Source organism: Aphis gossypii, chromosome X, assembly GCF_020184175.1.
Source record: "Aphis gossypii isolate Hap1 chromosome X, ASM2018417v2, whole genome shotgun sequence".
In the NCBI taxonomy this organism is placed as follows: domain Eukaryota; kingdom Metazoa; phylum Arthropoda; class Insecta; order Hemiptera; family Aphididae; genus Aphis; species Aphis gossypii.
Window position 1 is genome coordinate 46,447,971 of NC_065533.1, and position 24,905 is coordinate 46,472,875.

A 24,905-nucleotide genomic window follows, 5' to 3' on the forward strand; every position below is an offset into this window, starting at 1 on the left:
ATTTTAAGTTAAATATATTTATATCAACTAATTGTACGTTAATTTTATAACTTTTAATTTTTTTTATCATAATAGGTAAACCTAACCTATTCGATAATATAATATAATGTTTAAGTATTCTATAATAATATTTTGTTTCAATGCATCTCCTACATATTAGGTGATTTAACGATAACTCTCACTAAAACAAATATTATTTAATATTTATATAGGTACCTTATTTAAACATAGAGGATACATTAAGCTTTTTGATTGATTAATTTAATACTATAACTTCAATATACAATAAGTTTTCTTAATAACTTTTTTACTTTGCTATAATGCTATATTATGATATAATTACTTTTTATCATTCCAATTAAATTACAAATTAAATAGATTTCAATCTTCAGGTATATTATAATAATATAAATATAATATAGCCTATAATACAAAGGCATTCAGATACTTTATTGGGATGATTTAGAATTACATGGCTAAAATTTGAATGTAAGTTAAACATATGTTTAAGGCTATATTGTTGTTTAATTAGTTTTAATTTTTTTGTTTTTATAAATTAGAGACTTGTATTAGTGTGTGCTATAAAATTTTAACAATTGCAACTATAGAGTAAAATGTATTAAAATTTATATTTTTATAATAATCTTGTGCTAAAAAATATTTTTGATTAATGAATGATTAACACTACATGGTACATGGTTAACAGAAAGTTACACTAATTGTAATCATATTATGCTTTAAAAATGTAAACACAAACACTTAGGAATCCAATAAAATATTGTCAGATATTAATATCATATCATTCTAATAAACTGTTTCTGTTTGGTTCTGAACTAGTACTCGTACTTCAGTGTACAAACTTCTATTTAAAGGTATAGTACATTCTGTTAGTTTCCATTTTGAACAAGTGTGTGGTAAAAAATAGTTTTCTTAAATTATATTATAATAATGAATTGTAAATTACTAGTTACTTTAGTTTTTCTTTACTTTTTACTGCTATTGACGTGACAGGTGGAGGGGCTTAGGAAAAACTGTGAAAGACCTTAATGGCCCAAAAAGCAAAAAAAAAAAAAAATAATAAAAATTCTCTAATATTTTTTTTAATTAAAACTTAAATCATACCTTATTTACTACAAAATTCATACAAAAAATAGTGTTTATAAATTGTATTTAATCAAAATTATTTAATATTACTAAATTGACCATAGTGTATAAATTATATTAAAAGACACTATTTTAAAATTAAAAAATTAAGACTACACTAATTCTATTTGTACATTTTGAAATTTAAACAACATGCATAATGATTATTTTTATAATTTAAAAATACCACAAAAATCATCCATACAATACTTAGAGAATAGAATTATATATAATACAACAAAACTTTTATTTTAACATATTAGACTACTAAAACATTAATTATTATTAGTGAAAATATTGTACATTTTTTAAAAACTTTTGTTACATAATTATACTATGATAATTTACTTGTAAAAACAATACAATTATATATTAATAATGATAGGATTATTTTTTCAGACTTATAAAACTAGGTTTAAGAATTATTTGAGTAAAAAAAAAAAAAGGAAATGTTTGTTGTAATAAAAAAAAATTGTTTGACATGAAATCTGATGTACATTATTTTTTTTTCAGATTAAATTAAATAAATCATTAATATTTATTTAGTTTACAACACTTTGTCTTTATTTGAATAGTTATACCTTATAGACAAAAAAACCTTTATTTTATAGTTGTATATTGTCTCATCTCCACAGTTTTAAAATGTTATAAGTTCTATAGAATTTTGGAGTAGGTGAATGTATTTTAATTAATCTAATAATACAGTCATCACAATCATCATTAGTTTTTAAAACGGCAATTTGTAATAAATTGATTTTCAACGGATCCGGAATCCTTATTTTTATCCAATAACGTCGTCTTACTAATTCAATTAATTTATATTCTTCCAAGTCATCAAAATTGCTACCTGTGCGAATTGATATGATACTTGGTGTATAGCATTTATCAAGTGCATAGTCAACATATATATATACATGACTAATAACAGTTTCATTTCTAAACTGAATATTAACTAAATGTGGAAATGTGCCACACGATTTCCAGTATGTATTTTTATTGTTACCTGATAACAGGCGCACGCCATGACCTAAAAAAAAAATAATGATTTTAGTTTTTAATGTATCTAGTTAATTTATTTAAATCTGAGGTTCTCAAACTTTTTTTTTGCGTACCACTAATGACTAATTACAGAAGGATCCAAATTGTACAATAAAATACTTTACTTTTTAATTAAATACATTTATTTTAAATAATAAGGCAGTACAATATTTCTAACAAATTTTCAGTGAGGTCAGAATCAAATATTTATTTTTAATTTTTTGTTCTACCACCATACAGCCTTTTGAGTACCACTAGTGGAACGTGTACCACAGTTTGAGAACCGCTGATTTAAATATAAATATACATAAACCAATTATTGGTGTTGTGCAACACTCACTATTATTATTTTGAAAAACCATAGATTTAAAATATTTAAATATTATTCAATTTCTCTAGTGCTATTAATATTTTTATTTTACATGTTCCTAAATATAATATTGTAAGCAAAAAATTTTACGAATTGGATTTTTTATTAACTTATTAACCTGCAGTCATTAGTGCATCATTTCATACATATACATATTCTATAGCAATAAGAAAAATACATAAAACTCAAACCAAAATTAGTGATATTATTATTTTTAATACGAGTATCATAATAGAAGTTGTAAAGTAAAATAAAAATAAAAATTAAGATTTATCTGTCAATAACGCATGTAATATCAGTCTTATAAACATGGCTAATTTTTATTCAGTAAAATTAATTTTGTGTATTTAGCTTAAATATTGAAGTGAAATGATCAATTATCAATCTTAAGGGTAAAAATCTTATTTTTTTTCTCTCGTAGTTTTTAATTATATTTTAGTTTTTAAGTAAATTAGGTATGAGTAAATTACATATTATTATTTACAAATTCTCATAATTCAATTTAAAATTTAAACATTCTAAAAAACTGACTAAAGAACATAGATCATGTTCTTATCTTTGATAATAGATATATAATCATTACTTTTACTTATGCTTGCACATTGCAGATTGAAAACATAGTATGTAGTATAGACTAAGAAAATAGTTTTGTAGATTAGCTCTATTTGTTACAATGCCGTAACTACCAGGGATGCTAGAGATGCAAAAAAACCCCCGAGCCCCAAATTTATTCATAATAATAGAACTGTGAGCTGTGTTTTAAACTATTCGGAATTTTTTTTATAAAATATTATTCTGGTTTATTCTGGTTACAAGTTATTATTTACCTACATCTTATCAGAACAAATAATTTTTTAACTCTAGGAGCATTATTATTCAATAATGCTAATAATAACAATTCTGTATAAAGTGTATTTAGAAATTAAATAATTTATGTAATTTATATTGATTATTAGATTAAAAGGAAAAGAATTACTTGAAAAAGCAGGAACTAATCCATAGCTAAAAAAAAAATTATTTTATTTTATTATCTAATATTTTCCAATATCTTTTACTTTTATTTTTATTTTATATTAAAAGAACCTTAATAATAAAATCTAATTAAATACTGCCTTCTTTTCCTACACAATTCCACATATTATTAGACACTATATAAAATTGTTTTATATGGCAAGAAGTGCAAGATTAGAATTAATATTAGTTTATAAAATGTTATTGTAATTATTGAATACAATTTATTTGAATAAATTATTTATTAGATACCTATGTTTTATATATTAATATTAAATATTAATTATCATTAGGACTGTTTAATAAATGTAATCGACCAGGTGTTTCACAAAATAGTATCATATTATTTTATAAAAAATATAAGTTAATGAACACGTTGAAACGCTTAAAACCATAATTGTTAATATAGGTAATACAAAAATTCTAAATATAATTTCAAATTGCAGGGAGCTGAATTAATAAATATTATATTTTCACCAATATTATATTCTTAACCATTATATTTTTAATTTTGTTATGTAGTGGCAGCTGATAGTTTATTTCCTTTTTAGTAGTATGAGATAGAAAAATCAATTACTATTTTAGGAACTGCAGGTCACTTTGCTCCATCTATGTACAATAATATATATAACTACAAACAGCAAGTGCTATTTTTTTAAAAATCTATTAGGTATTTATGTTCTTGACTACATGGGCCCTATAATATTTGCTTGGACACCCACTAATATATGCCAAATTATGGCACTGATTGGATATTAATAAAAAATGGCTATACTAGTAAATTATATTATTAAAATATTTGCAAAAATGAATAATTCAAAATTAGATTTTATTTAATAACTACAACTTAATAAATAAATAAATAATTAGCATTGTATTATTTCTAAGCTATAATAAAACAATTGTATACGTATATTTGAATAATTGTCAGTATAATGTATTCTTTTAAATGTGGTACTTATATATTTGAAATGTATTTACTTAAATAAACATTTTAGTTATCGATAAATAGATTAAGCAGCTATTCTATTATGGTGGGGATATTTCAAGAATGATTCAAGGATAAATAAATTTTTAAATTTATAAAAACTAAGTAGAGCACTGAATGCAATGTTGTTCGGATGACTGATACACACAACCCTACCTAGCAATTACTAAGGGTCTTTGGATACTTTTAAATTTTGAAACCTATAGCCAAATGAAAAAAGAAAAATATTAGATTTAAATAACTAATGAATCGTAACTTAGACATTTCAAACTTTTTTTGAATAATTATAAAATCTGGTTTAAATTCATTATTTATAGCATTCAAATATGTCCTTATACATCAGTGTGCATAAGTGTAAACGAGTATTTTTAATACTTGAAATTATAAAAACCAAATATAGATCTATGATAAGCCAACAAAAACTATATCATTTGATTTATCTGTTTGTTTAAGAAGATATTTAATTTATAAACACAGATAAAATTATTGATATTTTATTATATTCCATCGATAAATGTAAAAAACGACACGTCTATTTACACCATAATTTTTAACGATATGTATTATTGGTGTTGATTACTTTTTATTTTACAATGAGGCATCATGGTATTTTTTATTTAGGTATACCTACATTTGTAATTTTTTATTATAATTTTAAAGTAATACGTCATGGGTTTTTAGTTTACACTGAGTATGGGCTCATTACAAAATTATAGCGCAAAGGTCCTAACAATCAAAACTTTACCTGCAGGGGTTCAACCCTCCCCCCCGTATTTTTGAAATTAATTTTATACTATATTAAATTACCAATAAAGTATTATAATAAAATTAGAACACAATTTTTTTTAGCTTAACCCCCCGCTCCCTGAAATTAATTTACGGCCTTGAAAACAATTATGAGCTAGAATTACAGTGACTGCAAAAGTAAAGCACAACAATAATAATATAATGTAGTATTACTTACCGGGTATCCATGAAGATACAGACCATGTCGCTTTCGAACCCACTTCGCGTTCCTTCCCAGCACGTATATCCTTCATCTGGTCGATCGGACAGTAGATCCGGGGGGGAGACGAATCTTTCTCGCTTTCGTCCAGACTCAACATTTTTGGTCAAACACGTATAGCGTTATTTTAATCACAAACGAAATTGAAGCACACCAAAGTACTTAAAAAAATAACAATACACAGTATACAACAGATTTTTAGACAATAAGCCAATAACTACGACAAGTTGTAGTTAAATACTTACCTAGGTCCTAGTTATAATCACTAGTTACTTATAATATATATTAAGTATTGATTGTTACTTTTTTATCGCCAATAACACCCGTTGATCGCACAGATTAATTTTTTAAGCTTTAATAAATTACTAAAATACCGTATGGTTTCAGGTTTGACCATAACCTTACAAAATAATATTATTGTTTTGTACGCGTTCGTTTGGCTAAATCACTGCAACTGTGACTGTCGTTGAACACTGCGGATGAACGAATGTGTCAAACGTACGTATTCAAGGAGGTTCGGATTTCGGAGTTTAGAATGTCCACATCAGTCTTCGATTTGGGAGGGGGGACGCAGGGGGACGGAGTACCCCAAATAATTTTTCAGAAATTTAAGCGTACCTCTAAGTAGTATACATTTGTATGTTCTGCGCACTTTTGACTGCGGAGATTGCAAATTTTTAAGGGGGATTTTTCCCCTCAAACTTTTTTTTTCTCCGCTCTACCAGACTGCGGTGATTTTAAAATTTTTAGGTGGATTTTCCCCCTCAAACTTTTTTTTCTCCGCTGTACCAGTAAAAAAACACTGATTTTCAAAAACCATAATGTATGTTCTGCGCACTTTTGACTGCGGAGATTGTAAAATTTTAAGGGGGATTTTCCCCCTCAAACTTTTTTTTCTCCGCTGTACTAGTAAAAAACACTGATTCTCAAAAACCATAATGTATGTTCTGCGCACTTTTGACTGCGGATATTTTTAAAATTTAAGATATAGTTTTAACCAATTATTTTTTCCCCTGTTACACATAAAGTTTAAACAGTGTATACACACTTCAACACTATTTATTTCCCTTGTAAGTTAAACATTCAGGTTACACAATAATTTCATTTTTTTTTTTTTTAAAATTATAGATAAAAGTCGTTTTATTGAATTCATTTCAGTTCAGACAGTTCAGTTAATATTCAACCATCGTTCAATCAGGTTCTGTTAGTTTTAATCAAGTTTAATTCATTTAAGTTTTTTATTTTTTTTTTTTATAAAAAATGAATTTTCAACAAATTAACAACAGTTTTTGTTCACTTGTTTCGTTAGTACGAAACAATGCATATCCTACATATCCAGAATTCACTACATTTATATCAAGATTGAAAACATTCAATTTATTTCCGTTGACTTCATCTCAAGATAAATACTCATTAGCTGAAAGCGGTTTTATATATTCAGGGAAAAAAGATATTGTTGAATGTTTTTGCTGCGGTATTATATTGCATCGTTGGGAAAAAGAAGATAATCCATGGATTGAACATTCAAGATGGAATCCGAAATGTGTTTTTGTATTATTATCAAAAGGAAATCAGTTTGTTGAAAATGTAGTAAAAAAATATGGTAAGATTATCGATATTTGTGATTGTGATTGTGGATCAAGGTCATATGATACTGTTGTTTAGTTCATTTAACTTTCTATATTTCAATAAAAAAAATCTGAATTTAATAAACTTAAATGTGTTAATAACTTATTTAATACCTCGTGAACGTATAGCCTAGTGGGATAACGCGTCTAATTTAAATTTAATATGTTAATGATTTTTAAAAAATGTTTCAGGTTCTATCGAATTAGGTAGGTAAGTATAATAACTCTTTACTGTTTATCCAACTAGACACTATACGTTCACATTTTTTTTTCTTTTTTTTTTTCTTTTGTAACCTTACATTTGTTTAGTATATAACATGTATGGATAAACAAAACTTGTTAGTTTGAGCTAAGCTGTCTAGTGATCATATTCATATTTCTAGAAAAAAAATACTGTTTACTGTTTTTTTTTTTTTTATTTATCAATATGAATCCATCAATCGTTGTATCAAAATCTGTGTTCGATATTCGTCCTTTTAGTAAGAAAAGTGTAACCGTTGGACTTCTAGTTAATAAGCAAATTTCAATTATTATATTATTAGAATGTAAATTAACTAAAAAAGTTGTAACGTTAGATCTTGATCAGTGGTGTAAGTTAATGTGCGAAAACAATTTTAATACAATTATCGAAAATTTGCATACTCGTTGTAAACGTGTTAAGATAGCTGATAATTTTTTCTACTCTGTTAATGTAAACCAATCAACTATAGTTTTATATTCTAATGATAATTATATAACATTATCTCATATTGATCTTCATCGTTTGAAACAATTACAACATTGTATTGACTTGTATATTGTTGAAAAACAGAAAAAATTGGAATCATACCAAAAAACGTTTGATACAGCTTATACGTTAATTAAGTCTGACGTAAATGGGTTACCATCATCTTGTCAACGAAACGAATTTACAAATCAATATATTCAAAATTATGATTTCAGCTACAGCAATATACAAAGTGAAGATTGTTCATTTATGTACGAGTTATTACAATTTCATTTTAATTCATTGTCGAACATGATATTACAAGATTTAGTGATGTAATATAAAAAAAGTTTCTTAATTTATTTTAATTTATCGTTCTTGTAAAAAAAAAAAAAAAAAAAAAATGTGAAATTAATACCACTTGTATACTAACTTTCAATATTTATTTTTATTTTTTTTTTGTTTTTATTTTTATTTTTATTTTAACCTATAAATGAATTATTATTATTTTTTTTTTATCTAAATAATAAAAATAAATATAAATATAAAAAATTTTTTTTATTAAATAAAATTAATCCAACACCATATCCTATTACATACATTTTATAAGTTTATTTTTTTGGTTTGTGTCTGATTAGCTTCTTGGCGGGATGTCGCATCATTTTGTCGAAAACAGATTGAATGAGCGTCACCATTTCTTTGGCTGTAGTTAAATCATCCGGATGCTGTCCTGTTAAAGATATTTTGAGTGAGCATTCAGCATGCTTCCATCTAAAAAAGTTAGGTTAGGTTAAATTACATTTTTATTATAAATATTTCACTTTAGTTAAATATATATATATTATTATTATTATTATTATTATTATTACCTATCTTGCAGAGCAACTTTATCAATTTTAGCACATTTATAATGTGCTATAGTCCAGTAATCTACAGCCGTATTGTCTACAGGTGTCTTAACCGTTAATGAACAATCATCCTTTTTATATTCAAGGTGTTCTCTGCATCGGTTGGTATAGTTGGATCTGTTATTAAATCTAATATTTTGTCTGTATAACAAATAGCAGTGCTCTATAAAATAATAATTAAATTATATTTTTTTACTTTTTCGTAATATGTTATAAATTTATATAACTCACCTTTTTCGTCTTTTTCGATACTGGTTTCTTCTCCGGTTTTACAGCTAACCTTTTCGATGTACCTTTTTTTTGAGATGTTGTTGCAATATTATCCTATAATTAAAATAGACGATAAGCTGATGACGGTTTACAAAATAAATTTTTCATAAAATATTTAATGTCTTTTAATTAAAATAATTATATATTATATTATAATAATAAAAAAAAAAAAAATGAAAAATAAAAAAAAATTAATGTTTTTTTTTTTTTTTACTTCGGAAAATACAACCGACTCCTCGTCATCGCTTTTAAATGAGTAGCAGGACATTTTTTCAAAATTAAATTAATTTTATTAAAAAAAAAAAGTCTAGATTGTAAATCTGTTGAAGTAAACTGAATATACTGTATCGATGAGTCTCTTATATATATATTTATATAACCACTTCTACTCCTCCTCTTAAGTTTAAAATAATCAGTTCAGCTAAAACACTAACTAGAATAAAATTTGAAAGGTACGTCTTTTCAATTCGAAAAAATAGAATGTAATAACAAGTACAATTTGTATCTAAAAGAATGTAATTGACTTCTACATTTCAATGTCAGATTTGAAAGGTTATATACAATTTAGCAAGGTACGTAAATTTAGCAAGGTAAGATTAAAATTAAATAATTGGTGATAGTAAACATGAAATAGAAACGTACGTATATTTTGGAGACTACGCCGCCCAAAAAGTTTAATATAAAAGCGGTTGTGGTAGTATTAAGAATTAGACATACAGCTAGTTCATATGTAGAAATCCTGCATATTATAATATATTAAATAATTGGATTACGAACATAGTTTAAATAATCGTTTATATATACACACATATATTTTAAAGATTAAAAAATATGTATTTAAATAATTGGTTATAGTAAAATATGAAATAGAAACGTATAGTCGAATTTCCTGTTTATCATGACACGTACGTATATTTTGAGGGCTACACCCAAATAGTTTAATATAAAATGGGTTGTGGTAGTATAAGAATTAGACATACAGCTAGTTCAGTAAAAACACTATGTAGAAATCCGACATATACATTACTTCATTCCTGTTGCCCTGAGCTGATATTAGTTGGTTAGATTTAGAATAATAAATATTAATATATTAAATAATTGGATTACGAACATAGTTTAATAATAGTTATATATATATATATATATATATATATATATATATATTAAAAAAAAATATGTATTTAAATAATTGGTTATAGTAAAATATGAAATAGAAACGTATAGTCGAATTTCCTGTTTACCATGACACGCACGTATATTTTGGGGGACTACTCCCAAATAGTTTAATATAAAATGGGTTGTGGTAGTATTAAGAATTAGACAAAGTTAAGCTTCACTTACGCATAGACCGATGACATTGTTCTATACTTAACAATACATCGAGCTTGCTTTTATTATATTCAGTGAATAAATAACTTTAATTTTAAATTTCTTACACATACGACAAAGTGGACTTCGTCGTTGAATCGTGCTGAACCATCTTCACCAAGACCGTTCACTACAACTAGAAGCCAGTATATTTTTTTTTTCAAGCATCTCCACGCTAACAGAAATGTAAGTACTATTACTTTACTACTATTAACTAGCTTTAAATTAAATATTTACTATTATAATTTTCTACTATAAAAAATGATTCCATTTAATAATGGTATTTTACATAATTTACACCACAAATAGGTTCATTTGTATCAAAAATATAACATGTATTTGCGTTACATAAATAAATAAATTTTTTTTTTTTTTTTTTTTACACCACGTAAAAAAAAAACGAAATGAAATACCTATGTAATTTGTACCAGCCCTAAAATTGAGTATAGTACGAAACATTTTGAATAGTTCAAAAAGATTAGTGTGTAGTACAACATTTAAAAGTATGTCATTTATTATAATAATAATAATATGTTTAATTTTATATCTTCACATTTTTTTTTTTTCCAAACCACATATACACAGATACATCGTAAACAATATTTTGTGTTGTTACGTCTTATACACTTAATTTTAGTTATTATTATTTTTTGTTATAATTAGCTTAGTTATAGTAAATGTACGGTATGTACACGGAATATATTCTGTGGTATATATATATATATATATATAAACAAAAAATAGTTACTAGCTTTTTTTTCAGAGTTTAGTTGATATAAATAATTATAAATTATGTTTTATTTTTTTTAAAAAAAAAAAAAATAGTATAATATACTTAACAAGAATTTACTTATTTAATATATATATATATAGAGTTTGTTTTACTTATTTATAATTAAAGTATGATTGATTTTATATTTTATGAATTATTGCTAAACAAAAATTTACTTATTTAATATATATATATATGTATAGAGTTTGTTTTACATTTATTTATAATTAAAGTATGATTGATTTTATACATTTTATGAATTATTGCTAAACAAAAAATTTACTTATATATATACATTTTATTATAATTATAATTTTAATAATGTGAACAATGTTACAAATTATAATTTTAGTAAGTACAGATTAGATATACCCCTTTTTTAAATTTTATTTGGTGTGAATTATAAACTTGAAAAGTGGTACAAATTATTTTTTTTAGATGTGGTGTAAATGAGATATAGTTTTTACATTACCTTTTTTATTTAAAATAAAAAAATAAACGAATAAATATTTACCTATAATTTCAGAATTATAAAATGGAATCTCCTCAAATCGTTTACCTCCGATCTTTGATTGAAGAATTACATTTGAATGTTTTAGAAAACCAAAAAAGTGTTGATCAAGATGAGAAGAAAAAAAAAAATAGATATAAGAGCTTTAAATAAAAAAATTAATAATTTATATAAAAAAAAAATAATAGATCTAGTTGAAATAGATAGGTTAAGAAAGGAAAAAAGGGACGTTTTAGATGAGTTTCATTTTTCTTATTATATTGGTGAAAAATGTAATAGACGTATACGTTATCGCTCCACAATTTTAAATAATCAACTAGAAGATTTAATAAATAAATAAATTTGTTTAAATAAATCTATTTTTTTTTTACCTGATTTATATTATTTCTTTTTTTTATACACCTACTTATATAGAAGTATTACTTTGTTCATAATAGCTTTTCCAAAACATAAAAAAAAAAAAGTTTTTTTTTTAGAAAATGGATTTACTTAACCATATCTTAATTGAAATTCATCGATTGGATGAAGAAATCGATGATAATGATGAGAAGGAAGTACAAAGTAAACATGAACAAAGAAAAACTATAATTTTAATCAAAAGAAAAATTAAAATATTAAGATATGAAAAATACTTAGCTAAAACACTTTTACAAGATATAAAAAAAATAAAAATCTTAAAAGAGAATATAATAAATTTGAGAAATGAAATATTACTTGTTAATAAATATTATGATTTGTATGGTTATGTTAGATTTCGAAAACAGACGTTAGCTTATCATCTGCATAGCGATTATTGTACATTATTGGATGATCTAAATTTATTAACAGAATCTTTTTGTTTGAATCTAAAATGATTTTTTTTTTTTTAAAAAAAAAACTAAGTACTCATTGTTTATTTAAGAATTTTATTATTATTATTTTTTTTTTTTAAAAAATGTAAAAAAAAAAAAAACATACATTATATATATATATATAAATTTAATGTGTTTTTTTTTTTATTATTTCAGTCTCATTATGAACAGAAATATAATAACAAAAAAACAGCGTATGAACACGATTGGAAGTGGACTTATTGAAATAGAAAGATTTAGAAAAGGTTCAAAAACTTTCGTAATTAAGAACTGTGAAAATTATATAGATTACAAATTATTTTTTAACTATATTTTACATGAGTTAATTTTAAAGTTAAGACAATCGTGTATTAAAACGTCGATCAAATTTAATTTACACGTTGACGCTACTTACACACGTCCTATAACACATGATAAACAAGATGTAGCTTTTAAAACTTCGAATGTTTTAGCATGTAATTCATCCGATTTCGCTAGTTTGTTAAACATAAAGTTTGATAAAATATTAGCTGAAGAATCTGAATTTATTGCTAAAGGTTCAGGATGGACACTTGTTTCAATAGATGGGTTACAGTTGAGAATCAATTTAGTAAATCCATTAAAAGGAGGTACATATTTAGATTTACCTAAATTTATACGAGAAAAAAAGGCTATTATAAACGTTAAAAATAAAGATAAATACTGTTTTAAATATTCTATACTAACCAAATATGATAAGCGTTCTAATAAATCACGATTTAACCAAAAATATTTTGATTTTCTTGAAAAAAAGAGTGGGTTAGATTTTAAATGTATTGATTTCCCAACACCAATAAATCAAATTAAAAAATTTGAACGTTTAAATAATGTTTCAGTTAATGTTTATAGTTTAAATAATAAAGGTACTATTTTCCCTCTATTTATAAATAATAAAGAAGAAAAAAATCATTTTGATTTATTTTGTCAATAATCATAAAACATCACATTATTGTTATATTAAAGATTTTTCAAGATTTATTAGAAGTCAGAAAACTAAAAATTGTTCTAAATTAATTATTTGTAAGAGGTGTTTTACAACTTTTGGAAATAAACCATGTAAAAGTAAACTTTGGGGTGAAACAGGATTAACTGAACATAAAAAAATGTGTAGTAAGAATAAATTAGGAAGACCGATAATGTTTGAAGAAGGAAAAGAAAATAAATTCATATTTTTTAAAAGTTATAAAAAAACTTCTAGAATACCATTTGTTATTTATGCTGACTTTGAATGTATTTTAAAACCTAAACAGACAAATGAATTCACTAATACTAGTAAAACTTATATCACACATTTACATGAAATTATGAGTTATGCATTTTATGTAAAAGTTGACTATAATATTATCACAGAAAAGTTAATGCAACAGTTTAAAATTCCAACAAACATAATAATTTATAGAGGTATTGATGCGGCAAAAAATTTTATGGAAAATATGATTGATATTTCAAAAAAAATAAATGATATTTATCAAATTAATGTACCAATGATTACGTTGACTGAAAAGGAGGAAAAAGAATTTCAAATAGCAAAGGTTTGTAAAATATGTTTATTATCTTTTGAAGAAAATGAATTATTTAAAGTTAGAGATCACTGTCATATTACTGGTAAATATAGACAATGTATTTGTTTTAAATGTAATTTTGAAATAACCAACCCATCATTTGTTCCAATTTTTTTTCATAACTTATCTTACGATAGTCACTTTATAATTCGAGAACTTGGTTTTGATGATAAGAATATACATGTTATTCCAAATTCTGTAGAAAAATATATATTTTAGTAAAGAGGTTGCTCCGAGATTTAGTATAAAATTCGTTGATACATTCCGTTTTATGGCCTCCTCATTAAGCGAGCTTGCAAAAAATTTACTTGAAGATAAATCAAGGTTTAAAGAAACTTTAAAATTATTTTCTAATAAAACATTTGATTTAGTCACACGAAAAGGGGTTTTCCCTTATGAGTATATTGATAGTTGGAGTAAATTAAACGAAACTCGATTACCTTCAAAATCTGCATTTTATAACTCTTTAAAAAATGAAGAAATTAATAATAATGATTATTCTCATGCTAAAAAAATTTGGAAAGTATTTAATATTAAAACTTTGGGTGAGTATAGTGATCTTTATTTGAAAACTGATGTCACCATACTAACGGATGTGTTCGAAAATTTTAGAGATTTATGTTTATCTACTCTTAGTCTAGATCCTGCTCATTATATGACTGCTCCAGGCTTTGCTTTCGATTGTATGCTTAAATATACTAAGGTTAAATTAGAAAAATTGGCTGATTATAACATGCTTTTATATTTTGAATCCTCAATCAGAGGGGGTATCTGTCAATCAGTTAAAAGATATGCTAAAGCAAACATACCAAACATTAAAGGTTTGAACTATAATCCTAATAAATCAATTTCATGGATTACATATCTTGATTGTGTAAATTTATATGGAAAATCGATGTTAACTGAGCTACCTTTCAAAGATTTCGAATGGGTTGATGACTTGAACATAGATGTTACTAAAATTCCTGATGATTCAAAAGTCGGATATATATTAGAAGTTGATATTGATTATCCTGAATATTTACATGAAAAACATAATGATTTCCCGTTTTTACCTTTAAACGAATGTCCTCCAAATTCAAAAGTTAAAAAATTATTAACTACTTTATCATCAAAAAAAAAATATATATTACACTATAAAAATTTAAAACAAGCAATTGCTAATGGTCTTAAATTAGTAAAAATTCATCGAGCAATCAAATTTTCACAGAGTAAATGGATGGCCTCATATATCGAACTATGTACGAGAATGAGGAGAGAAGCTAAAAATAGATTTGAAAAAGATTTTTGGAAATTATTAATTAATAGCGTTTTTGGTAAATGTATGGAGAATGTTCGAACTAGAGTTTCTTTAAAACTGGTTACATCAGATAAACAAGCAAATAAATTGATGATGAAAAATACTTTTAAAGATAGAACTATATACTCTGAAAATCTTATGGCTATTCACCAACATAAGGAAACTATCAAATTCGATAAAGCAATTTATGTAGGGTCTGCAATTTTAGATGTCTCGAAAACATTTATGTATGATTTTCATTATAATGTAATGAAAAATAAATATAATAATAAAATACGATTATTGTACTCGGATACAGATTCTTTGGTATATAATATTCGAACATTTAATTTTTTTGATGATATTAGATATGATTTATTTCCGTATTTTGATACATCAAACTATCCAAAAGATCATTATTGTTTTAGCGAAAATCATAAAAATCAACCTGGTTATTTTAAAGATGAAATGGGGGGAAAAATTTTAAAAGAATTTGTTTCATTAAGACCGAAATTATATGCTTACAAGACTGAAAACAACGATGAGGTTAAAAAAGCTAAAGGTGTAAAAAAATATGTAATTAATCAACATATGTATTTTAAAAATTATATAGAAGTATTAAATGCGTACATAAACCATATCTCTCTTGATAATAAACAAACTTGTAGAAACATGAATTTTATTCAATCGAATAAACATGTTGTTCATTCTAAAACAATGAATAAGCTTGTACTAAGTGGTAACGATGATAAACGTTTTATAACAAACGATGGGATTAACTCACTAGCATACGAACATTATAAGTTAAAAAAATAATTATTCTAATATTCACTATGTTTAAGAAAATCGATATTAAGTATTTCTAAAAAAATTAAATTATTATCATCAGTAGGTGTTTTTTCCACGCTATCTAGTGATAATAATTATTTCTAAATTAAATTATTATCATCAGTAGGTGTTTTTTTTTACGCTATCTAGTGATAATAATTATTTCTAAATTAAATTATTATCATCAGTAGGTGTTTTTTCCACGCTATCTAGTGATAATAATTATTTCTAAAATTTAAATTATTATCATCAGTAGGTATCGTTCAAAGTGAAAGGAAAACATTATATGAATAACTAAAATAATTTAATTTAATACTGTTTTTTTTTTATTTTTAAAAAGGAAATATATATAAAAAAAAAATTATTTAATAATATCTTTCGATAATATCCATGAATTATGACTGGAATCAAAACCCATCCATTTAACAAGCATTTTATCTTTAACTTTTTTTATAATACGTTCAATTAGAAATGTGTTCGGAAAATCAGTCAATTTAATTTCTTGCTCATAAAAACCACCTAGAATTATATTGTTTGATCCATCCTTTAGCTGATAAGTTATTGGTTCTGTATGTAAAACTTTTGAAACTGTGAAAATTTCTGTTGTCCAATTTGGTGTATATCCTTTACTAAATATATGCTTATATTTTGATATTCTTACTTTATCATTAATTTTAAATTTTGGTTTATATAATGTTTTATTTGTTTGTATATTTGATTTGATTTTACTTGTATTTATTCTAGCTTCATATGGTGTACATTTAATTGATCTATGTTTTGTATGATTATAATTATAAATAATTTTTGATATTTTGTTATACCAATTCCATGTACCTGTTGCAGTAAAATGTTTGTATATATTATTTTTTAGAGTTTGTATAACACGTTCTCCAATTGAACACTTGATAACGCTATACGTACTATAATGTCTAATTTTATTTTTTTTCATTAACTGTTGAAATTGATTATTATAAAATTCTGTACCATTATCTGTTTGTAATAATTTTGGATTAGCTTGTTTTAATATATTAAACATACCTTTTGTACATTCTTTCCTGTTTTATTTTTCAATGATTCTACCCATACATATTTCGTGTATGTATCTATAACAACTAAAATATACTTAAAACCAAGATTTTGTTTAGAATGAGATTGCATATCCATTAAATCAGCTTGCCAAAGGTCATCTTTAAATCGTGTTATTATACTACGTCTTGGAAATACTTTTCTTGCAGGTCGATGTAGCTCATTAGCTAAACCCTCTAATGTAGACATTAAACTATAATATTCCTCTCACGTAATTCTTCTATAATAGATATGATTTCATTATTTACACCAGTATTACCAGCATTTTGGGACGATGTTAAAAGATTTAATCTAACAACTAATTCATTTGGATCATCATAATACACTAATTGTGTACGAGGTATTACATCTTTATATAAACCAGATCCTTTCTTAACTGACGGTGATAAACTAAAGTTAAATAGCTGATCAGTTGGAGGTTCTTCAAATTTAGAATTAATCACTGAAGAAGAAAAATCAAATGGTTCATTTGATATGGCTGTATCATTAATAATGTTTCTTCGTTTTGCGCCTGAGCTAGATAAAAAGTTATCAAATTCTTTTAATTTTAATTGAGAAGGAGTTTTAACTTTTGTGTTATTTATTTTCAATACTTCCTCATTTAATTGTTTTTCATCAATTTTCATTCGATCATATAGAGGTTTTACAACGTTCATCCATTTGAAATATCTTGAGGTTTTAGGTTTCCCGTCTGCCTTTAAATAAACTTTACTTGTTTTTAGAATATTATAATATGATTCCATATCTTCTATCGTCATATTTTTGGTACTTTCTCACATAATAAAGACCAAAGTCCTTTAGTCCAAGGGTAGTAATTATCAAGCAAGCGTAAGTTACCATGATCAAAAGTGACAGGAATATCTGATATTTTAAGTTGATCATTAACCGAATCATAATGCATGCCATACGATTTATCATATCGCTGTAATTTAGGATTAGAAATTAAAAAATTATCGAACGATGAATTTGATTCGTTTTCGCTATCTCCATCACTAGTGATCAAGGTATTTTTTTTTTTTAGTAGTGTCAGAAATAAATGAAGTGTTTTTTTCTGGAATTGAAGTCAATGGTTTGAGTAAAGGTATAAATGTTTCGCGAAAATAGTTATCAGAATCTATAACACCACGCTTCATGTTCATTATTTTACGTTTGATATTTTTTTTTGATAATATCAAATTTTTTAACAAAACTTTATCTTTATTCATTGAAAATAATGAACTTAATATATCTGTTTCCTTCAACTAAAGATAATGCTATGTAGATTTTGTCTATATTACAACTATATTTATATACTTATTTTTTTTAATAAAAGTATGAAAACCACATCTATATCTACCTTCATTCATTTCACGTGTTTTATCAATAACCATAAATCCGTAATCACTATGATTCCAGCAGAAATGAGAAATTTTCCGAAATTCTGAGAAATCCATATCTGCTGATGAATGATCATTGAATATATGTTTTAAATTTGTATCATCCTGTTTTAGAATTATTAATAAATTTGAATTATCTCTTACCAGTTGCTTCGGAATTTTAGAATATGTTTGTGCTAAATAGAATACAGAGCTAGCACCTGAATGTCTACACATTCCGAAATATTCTCTTATTATCGACTGCGGACCACATAAAACATCATCGAAAATTATTACAGAATTCTTTTTAGTTAAATTCGGTTTTATAACTTTATCAGCGTCTGAAAATATAAAAATGTTAGCACCTTTTATATCATCTATTATTTTTTTTAATAAAACATATTTTTCTTGATTAGAAGTTTTTGAGTATAAATAAATATTTTCAAATCTTATTCCGTTTTCATGAGTGATTAGATTATACATTATATTTGTTTTACCTGAACCACTAGGACCGACTATAATAGCACGTATAGTATCAGGTAATAACGGTCCATGTCTTGACGTTTTTTTTATTATTTGAGTATCAACGTTCGAAATATCTAATTTATCTTTCTGTTCAATCAAATCCATTTTTTTTTCTTATAAATACTCTGGATCTTTTAAATTTATAACCAGTGAAAGATAGTGTGCTCAACCTGTAAGTAGAAATCAGATAAGACTGGTGAAGGTTTTATAAACTTCTTTATAAATACTGAAATAAAGTATGATGAAGGTTAAACAGAAAATAGGTATGAGTTATAAAGGTAAACATAAAAGTAATAAAAAAATAAAAAAGAGAACACTAGCTGCAAAAAAAGGAAAGGTTAAGAAAAATCCTAATGGTAAAAGATTGATTTTAACACCAGGTCAGACAGGAGGTGCGATTCCTCTAATTCCTATTTTCGCAGGGTTATCAGCTCTCGGTAGTTTAATGTCTGGGAGTGCTAGTGTTTATAATGCAATTCAAAATTCGAAAAAAAAGAAAGAAGGTAGCGGATTGAATTTAATCAATAATGGATCAAGGAAAAAAAACTGATAAAAACGTTACCTGACAGACCACTCACATCTAGAGACATTATAAAATACATTGCAAAGTTTAATATCAATCATTTCCGAGGAGTCTTTTCACGAGATGACTTACCTAAAAAACCACGAACAATTGAATGTGGTATATTAAACTTAGACGTATCTTCAGGTGATGGAAGTCATTGGGTGGTAGCGTTTTACAAAATTAAAGATAAGGTTGTATATTTTGATAGCTTCGGTGATTTACCTCCACCAATTGAATTACAAAACTATTTCAAAGGAAACACGATTATATATAACTATTCAAATTATCAAGATTTTAATTCATTTAATTGTGGACATTTATGTCTTGAATTTTTACAATGTATGAATCAATTACATTAAGTTTAACTGGTAATACAACTACATTATCTGTACATTATTTTCCAGCAATTGATGTGTACGATGACTCGGAAATTGCTTTGTTAAATTTACAAACATATAATACATTTCCAAACATAAATGAAACTAATAACCAGTTTGAAATACATTTAGAAAACCCCGATCGTTTACTAAATAATAATAAATTTCCAACCTGTTTTATCACACTGAAAAAAGGGTGTTACGGTATTAAGGATATTAAAAATCAAATTTTAAAGCAAATAGATGACTTTCATAATGTTAACGAATACATTGGAATACAACTAACAGAGAAAATAACTTTTGATATCGGGATTGATCAAGTAGATTTTAAGACAACCATATTCAGTAATGCAACAATACGTTTTAACGTAGCAAACAGTATAGGACCTTTATTAGGATTTGAAAAAACAAATTATGAACCACACTTGCAAAACATTGATGGTCATCGTTCAAAGAAAGTGGTAAATTTAAACAATGTTAATTCAATAAAAGTAATGTGCAGTATAGCTCAAGGTTCATTCAACAACCACATGCCAAGTCATTCAATTTATGAGTTTTCTCCTACTGAGAACATAGGGGCGAAGCTGATTCAATCTCCAACTAACCTAATATATTATAAATTAAATAAAACAAATATCGATTTAATAACTATACAATTAGTTGATCAAGATCATAATCCGATAAACAATTTAGGTGAAAAATTAGTAATCAATCTACATATTAAACGTTACGGATCTTAAGATGGGATTAAAATTTAATATAAGCCCATTACAAAAGATAAATCTTGCTAGTCATATAACTAAAGCGTTACCGGTAACATCGAATAAAGTAAAAAAAATAACAACGAAAAATAAAACAATTTTAAAGGCTTTAGGTTATAAATTAAAGCAGAATGCCAGAAAGTGATATTTTAGATATAAGTTCACCGTTTGAAACCGATTCTAAAATTACGAAAATCGAATATCATTCATATACACCGTATACAACTTCATTTAATAATAATGATGAAATACGTATATCAATCCAACAAACAGATGTTTATCCGTATCTGAATGAAAGCTTTATATATTTAGAAGGTGAAGTATCAGATGCTGGAAAAGTAAAACTTACTAATAACGGTTTTTCCTATCTCTTTGAACAAATACGACTTGAAATCAATGGAATAGAAGTAGATAGTACACGTGTACTTGGTATTACCAGTTCGTTAAAAGGTTATCTATCAGGTACACCTGATAATTATAATTGTTATGAAAATGCTGGTTGGATATTTAAAAATAGTTCAAACCCAGCAAATAGTAATGGAGAATTTAGTGCATGCATTCCGTTAAAATATTGGTTAGGTCTATTTGAAGACTTTAAAAAGATATTAGTTAATTCTAGATTAGAACTAATATTAACTCGAAGTCATAGCGATTTAAACGCTCTAAAAGTAATTACTAGTGGAAGTACAAATTCTGGAAAAGTTGTTTTGAAAAAAATAGTTTGGAAGGTTCCACATATTACTGTTGATGATGAAGAAAGGTTAAAATTATTAAAACTTATTGAAAAAGAAAAAAGTTTGTTTATCCCGTTCAGATCTTTTGAAACTTTTGAATATCCTGAACTCGGAACCACAAAAAAAGTTGTATGGAACCTAAAAACTGCTTCAAAATTAGAAAAACCTCGATTCATTATAATCGGATTACAAAAGGGACGTAAAAATTCGTTAGAAAAAGATTGTGGTGTATTCGATCATTGTAATATAACTAATGTAAAAGTATTTTTAAACTCAATAGCATATCCTTATGATAATTTAAATTTGGATTTTGCTAAAAATAATTTTACCTTATTATATGATATGTATACATCGTTTCAAGAATCGTACTATGAAAAAAGTATTCGGAACCCGATATTAAGCCCATCTACATTTCTAACGCAAGCTCCAATTATTGTTATCGATACGTCAAAACAGAATGATTCAGCTACAGCTTCATCAGTAGATGTTCAATTAGAAATTGAAGCATCAGAATCTCTTTCAGGTGTAACTGCTTATTGTTTATTAATTCATGATCGCATTGTAGAATATGTACCTTTTACTAGAGAAGTAAGAAAACTAGTTTAATCAATTTAAAATTAATTTAGAATAATGAGACAATACATATAAATATATATTTTTATTTTGAACCAAAACGTATTATTTTTTATTTTTTAAAAAAAAACATGACTAAAAAAATAATTATGAAGTGTGTATATACACTGCTTAAACTTTATGTGTAACATAGAAAAAAATTTATTGGTTGTAGCGGAATACTCCGTCTGTGATACACGGGAAATAAATAGTGTATACACTGTTTAAACTTTATGTGTAACAGGGGAAAAAATAATTGGTTTTAAATCAGTGTTTTTTACTAGTACAGCGGAGAAAAAAAAGTTTGAGGGGGAAAATCCCCCTTAAAATTTTACAATCTCCGCAGTCAAAAGTGCGCAGAACATACATTATGGTTTTTGAAAATCAGTGTTTTTTTACTGGTACAGCGGAGAAAAAAAAGTTTGAGGGGGAAAATCCACCTAAAAATTTTAAAATCACCGCAGTCTGGTAGAGCGGAGAAAAAAAAAGTTTGAGGGGAAAAATCCCCCTTAAAAATTTGCAATCTCCGCAGTCAAAAGTGCGCAGAACATACAAATGTATACTACTCCTCTACTTATATTTATAAGGAGAATGCACGGAATGCTGGCACGCTGCATTATTCTGCAATTTTATCAAAATGCACGAGATAACATCATAATTTTGACAATTTATTTATTGATAATAATTTATGGAACTATTTAAATAAGTAGTTAATGGATTGTTTTTTATTTAGTTACTTTTAAGTTTGTTGTTACATATAATAAAGATATAACTATAAAACACAATATAATATTTACAGACTTACAGTAATTTTTTTTTGTAATTGATAATTCATAAATATTTTTTATATGTTTAAAGAGGGAGAATAAGGGGTGTGGGGGCGTAGCCCCCACGGCTCAGTTATGTTTAAAAAGTTTACAGAGTCCCCCTACTTTAATTTTGCCAAGTCGAGCACTGGTCCACATCACACTGACTACAGGTAGGTAAACAAAATCCCTATCCGATTATCAGCAGCTGCTGTCAAGAACTATAAGATATAACTAACTTCTAAGATCTTAATTCGTGGCTGATGCAAGCGACCTTAATAAAATAAAATAATACCGCTTGAATAGGCCACCAATTTTTACGATGTTTTAGTTTTACCGCCAGGTAATGCTATAATTATTTATCTTAAGGTCAGTTTTTGTTTGTTGGGAATCCATCGTTATAGGTAAAGTTAATTAACCTAAAATAATAGGTATTAATTATTACTTCACATTTTTAATGTTTTTGGTTTTTACATATAAATAGTAAGTGTGTTCATCGAAAAACAAACTTAGAATAGACAAAGACAATGGCTGACTGGTAGATATTAAAAATAATAATAGGTATCAGGGATTCAACTTACCGCTTTCAAAATGAACACAAATTATAGCAGACCCAATTTACCTAGCACCATGGAAAAAAACCAAACGTTTATATTTTTTAATATTTCTAAAATACTTAAAATTCGATAAAATGTCCGCCTATGATTTCAATTTATGTATCTACTTATTGTACTTTTAATCGCTTTTAGTTGTTTTAAATAGTTCCACAACAAAAAAATATCAATTAACATAAAAAAATATTATATTAGATATGAATAATATGATAAATAATTGATATAATTATCGCAATTATATTGCATCTAATCAAATTATATAATATATAACTATACACAGTAAACACTTCCTTTAACAAATATTCTAGTCCAATAAGCTTAAAAACAAAAGACCATCTTATACCACAATTATTTTTTAAAAATAACGAGGGTTATTGTCAGGGGGCAGTGAAACGACAAAAATACGTGTGCCCTTGGAATTACACTTAAACATGACACCGCAGTATTCCCCGTCAGCTATCCTATGGTGGATATGTTGCTTGAGCAACACACATAAAATTTGGTAGGTGGGTGGTGGGTACCCGGATGGGTGGTTGGATGGATGACTTATAATTAAAACAAAACAATACTAAATACAAGTTCTGGAATAAATCGTTTTCAGACAAATATGTTATGATTAATAAATAATTATGTTATGTAATTTTTTATGCTTAGTTATAAATAAATAAAGATTTTATAAAAGTAGCATAGAAATGTACATAGTAATAATATAGTAAGTATATTAAATTATTTACTGCTCTAATATATTGCTTATAGGTAATTCTTCCTTGAAGTAATTTATTATATCTCAATTTAAAACTAAACTATGACTAACCTAAACTTTTGAAATTATGAGACTATAATATTATTATATTATCATAATCATTATTTTTTATACCTATAATATATACAATATTGTATAGTATTATACAGTATATAGCTTTTGATTTGGTTGTTTTTGTTTTAAATTTTAAAGTAATAGGTTATAAGTATAATTCATTTTGTACCTAACTAATTTATAATATAGTGTTGTATATATATTTTTAAATTATCACACAGTTTAAATAACACCTAACAATTGGAAAAATATGTGAGATGACTAAAATATAGTGATAACCCACTGATGATTGAATATTAGTAATTTTTATTTCCTAATAAATATTGGAAGGTGGGTGGGTCCTCAGAAAATATATTTTTAGCAACACATATTTTTTTAAGGATAGCCGCCATTGTT

The 24,905-nt window shown here is 25.4% G+C and overlaps 4 protein-coding genes and 2 long non-coding RNA genes across 11 annotated transcripts; 3 read left to right on the forward strand and 3 right to left on the reverse strand.

The window, feature by feature from the left end:
- Window positions 1–1,710: 1,710 nt before the first annotated feature.
- LOC114132774 (anaphase-promoting complex subunit 10-like) lies at window positions 1,711–6,177 on the reverse strand. Its single transcript, XM_050207875.1, has 3 exons — window positions 5,802–6,177; window positions 5,515–5,717; window positions 1,711–2,170 (listed from the first exon to the last, which is right to left on the reverse strand). The coding sequence occupies exons 2-3, from the start codon at window positions 5,654–5,656 to the stop codon at window positions 1,767–1,769; spliced, it is 546 nt and encodes a 181-aa protein (XP_050063832.1). The 5' UTR covers window positions 5,657–5,717; window positions 5,802–6,177; the 3' UTR covers window positions 1,711–1,766.
- Window positions 6,178–6,780: 603 nt separating this feature from the next.
- On the forward strand, window positions 6,781–8,279 carry LOC126552838 (death-associated inhibitor of apoptosis 1-like). 5 transcript variants are annotated; one of them, XM_050207876.1, is made up of 3 exons: window positions 6,781–7,159; window positions 7,377–7,395; window positions 8,127–8,279. In XM_050207876.1, exons 1-3 carry the CDS (start codon window positions 6,817–6,819, stop codon window positions 8,227–8,229), a joined length of 465 nt encoding a protein of 154 aa, XP_050063833.1. In that variant the 5' UTR covers window positions 6,781–6,816; the 3' UTR covers window positions 8,230–8,279. The 5 variants fall into 5 exon arrangements, with proteins under 5 accessions (XP_050063833.1, XP_050063834.1, XP_050063836.1 ...); XM_050207877.1 differs by having other exon boundaries at window positions 7,377–7,391; XM_050207879.1 differs by having other exon boundaries at window positions 7,996–8,268.
- A 217-nt stretch (window positions 8,280–8,496) lies between these two features.
- On the reverse strand, window positions 8,497–9,425 carry LOC126551977 (uncharacterized). The gene is made up of 4 exons (XR_007605841.1): window positions 9,283–9,425; window positions 9,030–9,122; window positions 8,760–8,961; window positions 8,497–8,661 (listed from the first exon to the last, which is right to left on the reverse strand). It is a non-coding gene; the product is annotated as an uncharacterized LOC126551977 (long non-coding RNA).
- A 908-nt stretch (window positions 9,426–10,333) lies between these two features.
- Window positions 10,334–12,088, forward strand: LOC126552193 (uncharacterized). Its single transcript, XR_007606024.1, has 2 exons — window positions 10,334–10,622; window positions 11,735–12,088. It is a non-coding gene; the product is annotated as an uncharacterized LOC126552193 (long non-coding RNA).
- A 630-nt stretch (window positions 12,089–12,718) lies between these two features.
- LOC126552843 (uncharacterized) lies at window positions 12,719–13,526 on the forward strand. Its single transcript, XM_050207882.1, has one exon. The coding sequence runs from the start codon at window positions 12,734–12,736 to the stop codon at window positions 13,517–13,519; it is 786 nt and encodes a 261-aa protein (XP_050063839.1). The 5' UTR covers window positions 12,719–12,733; the 3' UTR covers window positions 13,520–13,526.
- Window positions 13,527–18,670: 5,144 nt separating this feature from the next.
- LOC126552900 (uncharacterized) lies at window positions 18,671–19,524 on the reverse strand. 2 transcript variants are annotated; one of them, XM_050208022.1, is made up of 3 exons: window positions 19,196–19,524; window positions 18,864–19,039; window positions 18,671–18,778 (listed from the first exon to the last, which is right to left on the reverse strand). In XM_050208022.1, exons 1-3 carry the CDS (start codon window positions 19,326–19,328, stop codon window positions 18,686–18,688), a joined length of 402 nt encoding a protein of 133 aa, XP_050063979.1. In that variant the 5' UTR covers window positions 19,329–19,524; the 3' UTR covers window positions 18,671–18,685. The 2 variants fall into 2 exon arrangements, with proteins under 2 accessions (XP_050063979.1, XP_050063978.1); XM_050208021.1 differs by having other exon boundaries at window positions 18,671–18,781.
- Between the last annotated feature and the right edge of the window lie 5,381 nt (window positions 19,525–24,905).

Excerpts from the sequence above, each read along its gene's own strand:
- LOC114132774 (XM_050207875.1), bottom strand. The coding sequence starts at position 5,656 with ATGTTGAGTCTGGACGAAAGCGAGAAAGATTCGTCTCCCCCCCGGATC. Across the intron at positions 2,171-5,514 it reads TGTATCTTCATGGATACCCG|GTCATGGCGTGCGCCTGTTA; the intron begins GTAAGTAATACT and ends TTTTTTTTTTAG.
- LOC126552838 (XM_050207876.1), top strand. The coding sequence starts at position 6,817 with ATGAATTTTCAACAAATTAACAACAGTTTTTGTTCACTTGTTTCGTTA.
- LOC126552843 (XM_050207882.1), top strand. The coding sequence starts at position 12,734 with ATGAACAGAAATATAATAACAAAAAAACAGCGTATGAACACGATTGGA.
- LOC126552900 (XM_050208021.1), bottom strand. The coding sequence starts at position 19,328 with ATGGATTTGATTGAACAGAAAGATAAATTAGATATTTCGAACGTTGAT. Across the intron at positions 19,040-19,195 it reads AGTCGGTCCTAGTGGTTCAG|ACGCTGATAAAGTTATAAAA; the intron begins GTAAAACAAATA and ends TTATATTTTCAG. Across the intron at positions 18,782-18,863 it reads CTAAAATTCCGAAGCAACTG|CAGATATGGATTTCTCAGAA; the intron begins GTAAGAGATAAT and ends ATCATTCATCAG.